This window comes from Salmo trutta, chromosome 2 (assembly GCF_901001165.1).
Source record: "Salmo trutta chromosome 2, fSalTru1.1, whole genome shotgun sequence".
NCBI lineage: Eukaryota > Metazoa > Chordata > Actinopteri > Salmoniformes > Salmonidae > Salmo > Salmo trutta.
The window spans coordinates 34904365-34917806 of record NC_042958.1 but is presented as its reverse complement, the minus strand read 5'-3'; the positions used below and the strand labels follow the sequence as shown (position 1 = coordinate 34917806).

Here is a 13442-nt window from a genome sequence, read left to right as displayed (position 1 = left end):
GACCCAAAAAACAAGTTGTATTCTGTACATACTGAGAAATGCAATCTATATTGATTAATAAATGAAGATGTCTCTAACTATGTTTTTGGTAGATTGGTGCTGTTACCGATTATTGTTTAATGAAAATCGGGACGTAAATCAAGAGAAATGAAAAGATGCTCAAATTCCGATATGAATCTTTCTGCGAATTAGCGGATTCGTATTTTTTTTTACCATGAGGTAAATAGGTATGAATATTGCTGATAAAGGGATTTTCTTTCTAACATAAGATAAGTAATACGTTATTAATTCCCAAAGGTTAGAAATGACAGGAAACTCCAGAGACCATTCAGGTATGCAAACTTTTATTCATTTAGTATTACACTTTTTCTCATTCAGAGCAATTTGGCACAGAGAGAATACATTTTTTGCTTCTTAATATTTTTCCCCAACACATGATATGGATTGCAACAAACGATTGCACATGAGTGAATAGTCCATCAAAGCTGTGCATAGTGAACTTCACTGCAGTCATTCAGTCATGATGACAGATAGATCTCCCACAGACAACACAGAAGGATCAAGTTTATGATTGGGCAATTATATCTTATATGTCATATCCATGTCATATATATATATAAACAAATTCTGAGGTGAGATCACTTTTTTTTTTTTTTACAATATAAAAATACAGGACATTGATAATAATGAACCCCTTGGCTGTGCTTCTCATGAGAATTTTGTACATCTATTTAACATGCGTTTATACACAACACACCTCCAGGAACAACGACAACATACAGGAACGATCTGCAAAACCTGCAAAATGCGATCATAGGATGAATAGATGGACTCACCAGTGGACAGTGTTCAAATAGAACCTAATAGAATCAAATATCACCTAAAAACAACAGAAGTCCCAGCAGTCCAGAAGTATGGGAATAACCTGTTATCAAAGGACAACTAGATGACACTTTATACTAGTTCTGGTCCAGGGTGTTATGTGTGACCTGAAAAAAGGCTGCACATAACACCATGGACCAAAGCAAACGTCATACTATTTTACCTGTCATTACCGAGCAGTAGATACGAACAGAAACCCTACGCAACCTTGTGTTTGATATCCTCTATATTAATACTTTCTGACTTTCTCAATATAAAGAGCAAGGCCTGTATTTGTAGATCACAATGAATTCAGTTACATGGACAGGGAAGATCTGATCCTAGATCAGTACTCCTACAATGAGACACTTGATAAAAACAGGCAGAGCACTCAAGACTCTTTGGAGTAATGTCACACACTGCATCAACTACTATTTATAGCATCTCCCATTTTATCATGAATATGAATACCATTAGCAACTTTAAAAATCACACGTTTTTAGACAATTAATGCAGCCATACATGTAAAGCACTTTGAAGACGGAAACATGACACGCTTTCAGACATAACTGATGAGAAAAGCTTTCAGAAGGGGAGAAAGCTTACACCATTTTCCGCTCACTTTGTTTTAGTGAAAATGATAACAATCTTGAAAAGTAAAAAAAATTCAATTTGCTTGTAATAAAATCATGGTTTTCATGGCATTTTGTCATACAGCCCATTAAACTTCATAATGTATAAATCTTTACAAGATATTTAACGCAATGTACAATTCATTACTGGAGCCATAGAGCACAGGTGACAAATCAGGATCTATGTCAAATAAAGGCCACAAAGCTGAAATAAATGAAATATAAAAATAACAACAACTAACGGCTTAGAATGGTGACAATTTCATACACAGGTGTTTTTATCTGGTAAGAAACACGTGTTCATTTCATCAATTCATGGCTTCTTTGGGTTCACAAATGCTTTACAGATAGGTAGCCTACTTGTGTGATAAATGCTTCTTTATTTGTAAATGCAATTAAAATGTAAATATTTCATTACATTACTAACAATATAGCAAAAACGTTCTCCAAATATGGTAACTAAGCACGAGAGTAATTAGGAAATCACAAAATCACCTCCTTCAAAAGGTTGAGGTGTGTTCACTTGTTACCTTAACGACAATTCTTAATTAAAGAACAGGAGAAGACACCAGATGTTTTTTCAAGTAATCTTCTTTTGTAAAATTTGAAAAACATCAGACCATATCTTAGTGAATGAGGATTGTTATTTGCTAGTTTCAGGGAAATGATTACTTTTGCTCTACAATTCATCAAGACATTTCATCGGTGAGAGAAAGTAAAACGGTAGTATAAAACAAGGTTTTGCCTCTATAGGGACACATACCACAGAAGTATTTCACGTGTTTTTTTCACATCTTCATTGTACATTAGTTCAAACACCTACAACACTCTTGCAAACAGTTATAAAAAAGTCTGACACTGACAGAGGTTTTTTTATTTTCTGTACTACAATGACTCTGAAGTGACGTCTTCTTTTGATAGTAAGACAGTGAGTTGTCTCGGTGAGGAGTGTTCGTATGCTGATTTTAAGGCAGAGACACGCCATCTATCAACCCACCACGTTATGGGTGTCGTGGTGTGGTGGTTACAGTGAGTGAGGCCCAGGGGGGGCGGATGGAGTAGGATGGGACAGGAGTTGGGTCAATCCTGGCCTGGGGAGGCAGGGTATGGGTTGTTTTAAGGGTGTGACAGGATGGGGAAGTGCCTGGCTGAGGAGAACGCTGGGTGGGGTGCACAGGGCAGGTGTTAGTCCCTGCGTAGCCCGAAGCGGACGCTGGATCAAGGCACTGGATTGGAGAGGCCCCGCGAGGGTCCACGGGTGCTGGGGTGCCCTCGAGGGACTTTTTGTGCTGTCGGTATGTCACTACGGCTGAAGTGCTCTCACCTGCTGCTCAGACTCCTTATCTGGAAGAAGACCAGGAAATACATATAGACATATACTTGAGCTATTTAGGTAAGGAAAGTATTCAATAGTCAAAATGACAAATGAAGCTATTACATAGTAAAACGTAAATGTAGTTTACATTGCATATACACTGAGTGCACCAAACATTAAGAACACCGTCCTAATATTGCACCCCCCCATCCTTTGCCCTCAGAACAGCCTCAATTCGTCGGTGCATGGACTCTACAAGGTGTCGAAAGCATTCCACACGGATGCTGGCCCATGTTGACTCCAATGCTTCCCACAGTGGTGTCAAGTTGGCTGGGTGTCCTTTGGTTGGTGGACCATTCATGATACACCTGGGAAACTGTTGAGCGTGAAAAACCCAGCAGCATTGCAATTCTTGACACAAACCAGTGCGCCAGGCACCTACTACCATACCCTGTTCAAAGACACCTAAATATTTTGCCTTGCCCAGTCACCCTCTAAATGGCACACATACACAATCCATGTCTCAATTGTCTCAAGATAATTGTCTCCTTCTTTAACTAACTTGTGTCCTCCCCTTCATCTACACTGATTGAAGTGGATTTAGCAAGTGACATCAATAAGGGATCGTAGCTTTTCACCTGGTCAGTCTATGGAAAGGAAAGAGCAGGTGTCCTTTAAGTTTTTGTTACACTATTTGGTCGTATTTAATCAGAATTGGGCATGAAATTCAGAAGTTCCCCCAGACAGAGAGAGAAACAGTAAAACATGCATCCCTTCCTGAAAGAATACTTACATCAGCTCTAATCTAACGACGATCTCTTTAAAAGACGCTCTGTCGATCTCTTTCTGAAATCAACACTATATGACTATGAGACTTCTTCTTTGATCTTGCCTCTGTTGTGTTGTGCTTTTCTTTGAGACTAAAGCTAAAAACAGAGTGAATCACTGACACAGTGAGGCTGCTTGATGGTGCCAAACAGAAACAAAACCACCATTAATAATTAATGAAATAATTACTAACATGAAAAGGAGTGTGTCCCATTGGTTGATGACGCAGCAGTCCGATTCGTCTCTGATTCTCTGTGCTCTGTCTCTCTTTCCTAATGGAACCTTTCTCTTTCTTCCCTCTCTAGCTGGTGCATTTAGTCTGGCGTCCATTCAATCTTTTCCTTTAGATCCAAATGTGTGATGTTAGCCTTCCAAGTGTGAATACAAGTTTTTTTCCCCCCCAATCCAACATCCACACACTAAAAAGGGTGCGTTACTCTGCGGAGCGGACAACATTGTGTTGCCACAGTGATGTGAGCCAAGATCGATGTAAAACACACATGAACGCATTAAGAGGGTGTGTGTGTGTGTTTTACGACTGTTAAAAGGCAAAACTTGCTCCTTGAGACAGTGTGACATTACACAGTCTGAAAGATTTGAGATTTTATGAAGTGACAAGGTTTGGGTCATTTTGCGCCCTGGTACTTTTTCAATCAACAAGGGGAGTCAACCCTATAAACTTAATTAAACAAAAGTAGGAAATGGAAATGGAGGCGTCAATAGATTAAATAGAACTAAACAAATTGTTCAGAAGCAAACCAGGTTTTCTTTGTGAGCATTTCAACAAGTCCTTTACCTTTGGCTGGAGGGGCAGGTAGCTTTCTCCTCTGTTGACGTGACGTATCGAGGGTTTGAGGCTGCAGAGAAACGGTATATGAGTACAGTGGCCATTAGGCTGTGTATGTGTGTAAGAATTGTAAGGTGGAAAAATACTACCTTAGGTTTTGGCTTGGGGAACTTGGAGAAACGATTGCAGGCGGTGACGTTCAGTCCAGCTGTTTTTAAAGATAATATCCTCACCTCGATGTCTGATATCTGGAGGGAAAAGACGAAAAACAATTCAGAAAAAGGATATCAGACCTGAAGTAAAACTATTTTTGCTGTACATGTAGTGTAGATCAAGGCTCAGGCAAGCAGATCACTTCAATTCACTTTGCTACTGAAGGACAATTTAGAAGACACCAGTGGAATACAATTACATATCCTTCACACTCTCTCCAGTCTCCACATTTAAGCCTGCGTTCTAACAGGACCATCAGACCTTGGTCGCGTTCCAGGCCGGCCACACTGTAGACGTGCCACGTCATCGACTGCACAGTTGGGCATCAAATTGCTCTATCATAACATCTGGTTGATAGCCTAGGGTGATCTAGTGGTCTAAGACACAGCGTCCAGGGCACATGCCAACCAACTTCCCTTCATCCACTCTCTCTTTTTGCTCAATAAATTCAGAAAATACCTTAAACATACAGTATACTGTATATGACAAAAGATGATTTGATTGGCTCATATGTCATATGCTCACACCTACACAAGTGCTGTGAAATCTGACATTCATCTGCAATGTAATCAGCATGGAACACAGCCAATGAAACAACTGGGCGTTTGGATATGAATGGACCCCCTACCTGAAGCTCAGACTGCTGCACCTGGGTGGCGGCAGTGGCCACCTGGTCCTCCAGGAAGGCCAGCTCTCTGTCTGAGGTGTCACTGCTGATGTCCCGGGCCACCTCCTCCAGGTCCCCCAGTGCCCCCTCCAGGCCGTACACCGCCCCCGCAGCCAGGTACACCTGCAGGGACAAGTCACATGTTACAGAAGAGCTCAATGGGCACAGGTGCTGAGCATAACAATGTTGGGATCCCACAGGGCTCTATCCTAGGGCCTGTCTTGGTTAGCCTCTACATTAAATAATACAGGTTGTAGTCACTATATGGTCATGCTAAGATGGACAAAAGTGGCTCAGATAGTGACTTCCAATGGGCAAGTACACATAGGTTATCAATTCTTTTGATCTAGGGTCATGGTTGAGGTTAGGGTAAGGATTATGTTTTGGGTTTACAAAGCGCTGCACTTTGGTCCTTTCTAGAGTGGCCAGATAGTGACAACCACCAACATTCAGATGTATGTAGAGTTGAAGTCGGAAGTTTACATACACTTAGGTTGGAGTCATTAAAAGTCATTTTTCAACAACTCCACAAATGTCTTGTTAACAAACTATAGTTTTGGCAAGTCGGTAAGGACATATACTTTGTACATGACACAAGTAATTTTTCCAACAAAAGACAGATTATTTCACTTATAATTCACTGTATCATAATTCCAGTGGGTCAGAAGTTTACATACACTAAATTGACTGTGCCTTTAAACAGCTTGGAAAATTCCAGAAAATGATGTCATGGCTATAGAAGCTTCTGATAGGCTAATTGACATCATTTGTGTCAATTGGAGGTGTACCTGTGGATGTATTTCAAGGCCTACCTTCAAACTCAGTGCGTCTTTGCTTGACATCATAGAAAAATCAAAAGAAATCAGCCAAGACCTCAGAAAAAAATTGTGGACCTCCAGACATCCTTGGGAGCAATTTCCAAATGCCGTACGCAAGTATAAACACCATGCAGCCGTCATACCGCTCAGGAAGGAGACGCGTTCTGTCTCCGAAAGATGAACGTATTTGGTGCGAAAAGTGCAAATCAATCCCAAAATAACAGCAAATGACCTTGTGAAGATGCAGGAGGAAACAGGTGCACAAGTATCTATATCCACAGTAAAACAAGTCCTATATCAACATAACCTGAAAGGCCACTCAGCAAGGAAGAAGCCACTGCTCCAAAACTGCTATAAAAAAGCCAGACAGATTGCAACTGCACATGGGGACAAAGATCATACTTTTTGGAGAAATGTCCTCTGGTCTGATGAAACAAAAATAGAACTGTTTGGACATAATGACCATCGTTATGTTTGGAGGAAAAAGGGGGAGGCTTGCAAGCCGAAGAACACCATCCCAACCATGAAGGACGGGGGTGGCAACATCATGTTGTGGGGGTGCTTTGCTGCAGGAGCGACTAGTGCACTTCACAAAATAGATGGCATCATGAGGATGGAAAATTATGTGGATATATTGAAGCAACATCTCAAGACATCAGTCAGGAAGTTAAAGCTTGGTCGCAAATGGGTCTTCCAAATGGACAACGACCCCAAGCATACTTCCAAAGTTGTGGCAAAATGGCTTAAGGACAACAAAGTCAAGGTATTTGGAGTGGCCATCACAAAGCCCTAACCTCAATCCTATAGAAAATGTGTGGGCAGAACTGAAAAAGTGTGTGCGAGCAAGGAGGCCTACAAACCTGACTCAGTTACACTAGCTCTGTCAGGTAGAACGGGCCAAAATTCACCCAACTTATTGCGGGAAGCTTGTGGAAGGCTACCCGAAACATTTGACCCAAGTTAAACAATTTAAAGGAAATGCTACCAAATACACTGCTCAAAAAATAAAGGGAACACTAAAATAACACATCCTAGATCTGAATGAATGAAATAATCTTATTAAATACTTTTTTCTTTACATACTTGAATGTGCTGACAACAAAATCACACAAAAATAATCAATGGAAATCCAATTTATCAACCCATGGAGGTCTGGATTTGGAGTCACATCCAAAATTAAAGTGGAAAACCACCCTACAGGCTGATCCAACTTTGATGTAATGTCCTTAAAACAAGTCAAAATGAGGCTCAGTAGTGTGTGTGGCCTCCACGTGCCTGTATGACCTCTCTACAATGCCTGGGCATGCTTTTGATGAGGTTGCGGATGGTCTCCTGAGAGATCTCCTCCCAGACCTGGACTAAAGCATCCGCCAACTCCTGGACAGTCTGTGGTGCAATGTGGCGTTGGTGGATGGAGCGAGACATGATGTCCCAGATGTGCTCAATTGGATTCAGGTCTGGGGAACGGGCGGGCCAGTCCATAGCATCAATGCCTTCCTCTTGCAGGAACTGCTGACACACTCCAGCCACATGAGGTCTAGCATTGTCTTGCATTAGGAGGAACCCAGGGCCAACTGCACCAGCATATGGTCTCACAACGGGTCTGAGGATCTCATCTCGGTACCTAATGGCAGTCAGGCTACCTCTGGCGAGCACATGGAGGGCTGTGCAGCCCCCCCAAAAAATGCCACCCCACACCATGACTGACCCACCGCCAAACCGGTCATGCTGGAGGATGTTGCAGGCAGCAGAACGATCTCCACGGCGTCTCCAGACTCTGTCGCCTCTGTCACATGTGCTCAGTGTGAACCTGCTTTCATCTGTGAAGAGCACAGGGCGCCAGTGGCGAATTTGCCAATCTTGCTGTTCTCTGGCAAATGCCAAACGTCCTGCACGGTGTTGGGCTGTAAGCACAACCCCCACCTGTGGACGTCGGGCCCTCATTCCACCCACCCTCCTGGTAGCGCCTCCATGCTCTGGACACTACGCTGACAGACACAGCAAACGTTCTTGCGACAGCTCGCATTGATGTGCCATCCTGGATGAGCTGCACTACCTGAGCCACTTGTGTGGGTTGTAGACTCCGTCTCATGCTACCACTAGAGTGAAAGCACCGCCAGCATTCAAAAGTGACCAAAACATCAGCCAGGAAGCATAGGAACTGAGAAGTGGTCTGTGGTCACCATCTGCAGAACCACTCCTTTATTGGGGGTGTCTTGCTAATTGCCTATAATTTCCACCTGTTCCATTTGCACAACAGCATGTGAAATTTATTGTCAATCAGTGTTGCTTCCTAAGTGGACAGTTTGATTTCACAGAAGTTTGATTGACTTGGAGTTACATTGTGTTGTTTAAGTGTTCCCTTTATTTTTTTGAGCAGTGTACTAATTGAGTGTATGTAAACTTCTGACCCACTGGGAATGTGATGAAAGAGATAAAAGCTGAAATAAATCATTTTCTCCTCTATTGTTCTGACATTTCACATTCTTAAAATAAAGTGGTGATCCTAAATGACCTAAGACAGGGAATTTTTACTAGGATTAAATGGCAGGAATTGTGAAAAACTGAGTTTAAATGTATTTGGCTAAGGTGTATGTAAACTTCTGACTTCAACTGTAGGCTGTGGTTCTTACGTTTTCCTCCATTTTTGTGAGTTTCTGGTCCAGCTCCCTGGTCTCTAAGCTACTGGAGAAGGATTCAGACGCGCTCATGCACTCTGAGGGAGTGACGCTATCGCCCCCCGCCTCACCAATCAGCTCCTCGGTAGCGTTGAGCACCTTCAGGACCTCTGTGGTGATACTGCACAGAGATGCGGCCGAGTACTTCTGTTCAACACACACACACAGAGATACGAGTCATAGGCACAAAGATGACTACCATTAGTGAGTAAAAAACATATATCAAACAGTGAAGAGGAGGGTCCGAATGAGATGTTTACAGCATGGTCCTCAATGACAATGACAGACGAAGTCAGCTTTTACACCTCCAATCAACACACACACAGACACACATCACGACTCACGCTCGACCTGCACGGAGCGATCAGGTGGGAGGAAAAACAGTGTGAGGATGAAGAGTCTCAGGTTTCGGGTGGAAGCGGAGGAGAGCTGTTGACCTTTTCTGTTAGTAGATTCTGCTATTTAATAGGTTTAAGTTATAGAGGTCACTTTACCTTTGATGTTTTTACTTTTACTCCACTACATTTGTAAAGAAAATATTGACATTTTACTCCATACATTTTACCTGACATCCAAAATGTACTCGTTACATTGACAGCGGACCTAACATGAGGCAAATGAAAGTGCAGTCTCGGCTTGAACCTACACGACTTAACAAGCCACACTCCAACTGTACAGTACAAACAAGAACGGTACATCTGAAAAGATGACAAGGAGAGAGGGAAGAGAGAGAAGGAGAGAGATAGATGTAATTCAATATTGAGTTAATCGTTGGCTTGAAGCTTTGATCTGTGGGACTAATGAGTGCATTGATCCACCCGCTTTCTTTCTCTCTAAGACACGTTAGCTGGCTAGCGACGTGTATAGGCTTTGAAAGGAAAGGTACAGTGTGGGTGTTAGGGGGTGTTAGTGGGTGGCACTTGAGTCGGAGATGAGACGAGATGAGAGACGGCTCCTTCTGAACACTCGGCGGTGACTTTGAGAGCAAAGAGTTACGGTACTGACTGAGTAGGTAAATGGAGAATGGGAGCCGGAGTGAGAGTCTTGGCCATCACCCCCATTACAAAGAGACATCATTACCACATGGCTCCATTTCCTACTGCGACATTTGTGTTTAGAAAGCACTTTAGAAAGTCCATCCACACTCGCATTCCTGAGATACCATGCAGCGTGTGCTTGTGCAAAGGATGTCAACGCTGCTTGCTTATCAGCGAGTAACATTTCCTCCCAAATTGGGCCCATACCTGGCGCAAACTCGTGACCTCTGCCTCACAAACACACGTGACCGTGCTCCTGCAAGCGTCTCAGTCGACCGTGCCACCTCAAGAGCAAGTTAATGAAGCGACGCAAGATGGAAACTTACAGCTGAGGAGTAAGTTTCACACGTCCCCATGTGTTCCACTGGGGCTTTATGAACATGCCACAGATCTATACTTTTGACACTTAGTCATATCTCAAACAAGTGGAGAGTTGTGCAGATATACTTCAGTGTCCTTGTTATTCCAAAAGAGGAAAGGTGACAGCAACTTCCACAAATGGCCGCAACAGCAACGTTTTTAAATTCATGATGCTCTTATTTATACAAAATGAATATGTCAGCTTTTAAAAAATATATAAACACGAGCAACATGATTTTAAAACGTTCTCGTTGCGGTCATTTGTGGAAGAAGATGCTGTCACTTTTAATCTTTAGGAATACAAATGGACATGACTTTACCCAGATGAGCACCCCATTCCAGAGAAGCCTTTTAGTAGTGTGTGGGATACCATGGTATATAAATCCATCCATATTTATCTCTTGACATACTGTACCTCAAATGGAGAGCTGTGGTTTCCAGTTGTGGAAAAAGTACTCAATTGTCATACTTGAGTAAAAGTAAAGATATCTTAATAGAAAATGACTCACGTAAAAGTGAAAGTCACCCAGTAAAATACTACTTGAGTAAAGGTCTAACAGTATCTGGTTTTAAATATACTTAAGTACAGTGGTGGAAAAAGTACTAAATTGTCATACTTGAGTAAAAATAATAAATGAAAGTAAATGCTATACATCAAATTCCTTATATTAAACAAAATAGACGAAATGATTTTCTTGTTTTTGTACATTTACGGACAGACAGGGGCACACCCCAAGACTCAGACATAATTTACAAACGCAGCATTTGTGTTCAGTGAGCGCCAGATCAGAGGCAGTAGGAATGACAACACGTTATATTGATAGGTGCGTGAATTGGACCATATTGCTGTCCTGCCTGAGCCTTCGAAATGTAACGAGTACATTTTGGATGTCAGGTAAAATGTATGGAGTAAAATGTCAATATTTTCTTTACAAATGTAGTGGAGTAAAAGTAAAAATATCAAAGGTAAAGTACAGATACCCCCCAAAAATACTTATTAGTACTTTAAAGTATTTATACTTGAGTACTTTACACCCCTGGTGGTTTCACACCTTTTATGTAACTGCCATTCATACCCCAGCCTCTGCCCTTTACAAATGCCTAAAATGTATTGAAGGAAGAATAAAAGAGAAAAGCACTAGAAAGGAAACACGTATATTAGCTAATGCAATCGGCTTCGTAGGTCTGAATTGAATCCAGCACCATCAGCTTTTCACTCAGTTATTTCACTCCCCATCTATCCTTAGCGGCTTTGAATAACATTTAGAAGTGTCCAGAAGTCCCTAAAATAGGCTACATCTAGATAAGAACAAATTGGCGTCACAAATGGTACCCTATACCCTACATTTAGCGCACTTACATAAGGAATAGGGTGCTATTTGGGACACAAACAACTGAAGTAGAGCAGAGAGAGAGAGAGAGAGAGAGTGACTAATACCATTATGGTCCCTGACAAAACAACCATGTCTCACTTGATGATGCCTTACTTGTGACAGTGTGTGTGAGTAAGCATTGTAAAAGGAGGAATCATCAGATAGGTGCACGTGTGCATGGCTGTGTGTGTGTGTTCGTGTGTGCTGTCTACGTCCAGTAGTTTGATAGTTTTGGTGTTGTATCATGTGAATGTTAAGTTTGGGACTGTTAGTCATGACTCATGTTGCATAGAAGGTCTATATATATGTGTGTGTGTGTGTGTGTGTGTGTGTGTGTGTGTGTGTGTGTGTGTGTGTGTGTGTGTGTGTGTGAGTGAGTGTGTGTGTGCCCATGTGTGTGTGTCTGTGATGTCCTGACCGGGGCCTGTGTTATAGAGACAGTAGATCTCACCTGCTGTAAGAGAGAGGAGAGCAACTGTAGCCTCTGCTGTAGTTCCAGCCAATTCTGCCCCTCCTGACAGACAAGACAGACACGCATGGACGGACGGACGGACGGAGAGACAGACAGGAGAAAGGGAGAAGGAGAGAGGTGGGACATGGATGGCACAGCAAAATATAGATGCGAAGAGTTGAGAAGAGGTAGGCGAGATGGGAGAAATAGGTTAGGGATGAGAAGAAGGTACAGACAGAAGAAAGGCAGGGGAAATAAAGGAGTGAATGAGAGAAATGAGACGTAGGAGTACGATACAGAGACAGTCTAAGATCAGATTGAAAGATAACTAAGGGTAGCCCCCTGCCGTGTTTAGGTGAGGACAAACAGGACATTGATGGTAGGCTAAAGCCATAGATGTACTAGAGAGCTCATCTATCTTAACCCATGGTAAAACAGACTTTGGCCCAAGTATCCCTATCCTTGTATGCATATCTCCAAATTCCATCCCTCTATCCAACTCTATGGTTAAAGTGAAATATGAAACAATGAGTTCCTGTTCTGCCTCTCTCTGCTCACCTGTCCGTCACACAGCACCTCCTCCTGGACAGATGGGGTAATAACAAGCGAGATGGGCGTGGATACGGACTTTTCATTTTGGTCTTCCACTTGTTCCCCCTTTTTCTCGGTCTTTCTGTCCACCTCTTTTCTCTGTGGTCTCTTACTTTGCCTGTTCTTCTCCACTCTCTTCTCTTCTCTGTCATCTACTTTCTCTTCCAAACTCTTTCCTCCTCTCCCCAACCTCCTCTCCTTCACTCTCTCCTCCTCTCTTAATGTCTGCCTTTCCATTAGTCTCTCTCTATTTTCCAGTTCCGGCCCTTCCACGGACTCGATTGTCTCTCTCTTCGCCCCATCCTGACTTTTACTGCTCGGTCTGTCTCTCGGTCTCTCACTCTGTCTCTGCCGATCTCCTTCTCTCGCATTCTGCCTCAGCTTCTCTTTCGGTCTGTCACTTTCTCGGTCTCTCCCTCCAGGACTTTTGATTGGCTCGTCCTCAGATGAGCTCACTACTTCTTTGCTGTTGGCTCGTCCAACCAGCTGGCTCAGTTTGGAGCTGAACTTCTGTTCCAGTGTGTCTCCAGAGCCGGGCCCAGTGCTGCTGGTGGACAGGGGGTCAGGGGTCATGGGGTTACGGGCCGCAGAGTTAGGGCCCACAGTGTCCTGGTCCTCGGGGGTCATGGCCTCAGAGGAGGCTTTGGGGATGGGCACCACATCAGGGGCGGCCATCTCCTCACTCATGCCCCTCTTCAACAGGCCGTTCAGCAGGAAACTGTTCTCCTAAGGATGTAGAGAGAAAGAGAGTGACAGAGACAGAGCGAGAGCGCGGAAGAGAGAGAGAGCAAGAGAGAGAAAGAGAGAGAATAAAGAGAGTATTAGGGAGAG

General features: G+C 43.0%; 1 protein-coding gene across 5 annotated transcripts in view; it reads right to left on the bottom strand.

Moving 5' to 3' along the window:
• Nucleotides 1-322: 322 nt before the first annotated feature.
• Nucleotides 323-13442, bottom strand: part of LOC115154425 (rab effector MyRIP-like) — a 171998-nt gene continuing 158878 nt past the window's right edge. For 3 of the 5 annotated variants that reach the window (XM_029700621.1, XM_029700638.1, XM_029700629.1), the window contains exons 11-17: nt 12579-13337; nt 12021-12083; nt 8755-8946; nt 5265-5426; nt 4573-4671; nt 4433-4493; nt 323-2837 (exon numbers count right to left, since the gene is read on the bottom strand). In XM_029700621.1, coding sequence (XP_029556481.1) covers nt 2797-2837; nt 4433-4493; nt 4573-4671; nt 5265-5426; nt 8755-8946; nt 12021-12083; nt 12579-13337 — 1377 coding nt within the window. In that variant the 3' untranslated portion in view covers nt 323-2796. Of the gene's footprint in view, nt 2838-3708; nt 3978-4432; nt 4494-4572; nt 4672-5264; nt 5427-8754; nt 8947-12020; nt 12084-12578; nt 13338-13442 lie in introns of those variants that run through there. The other 2 variants (XM_029700649.1, XM_029700657.1) reach the window with 2 other exon arrangements.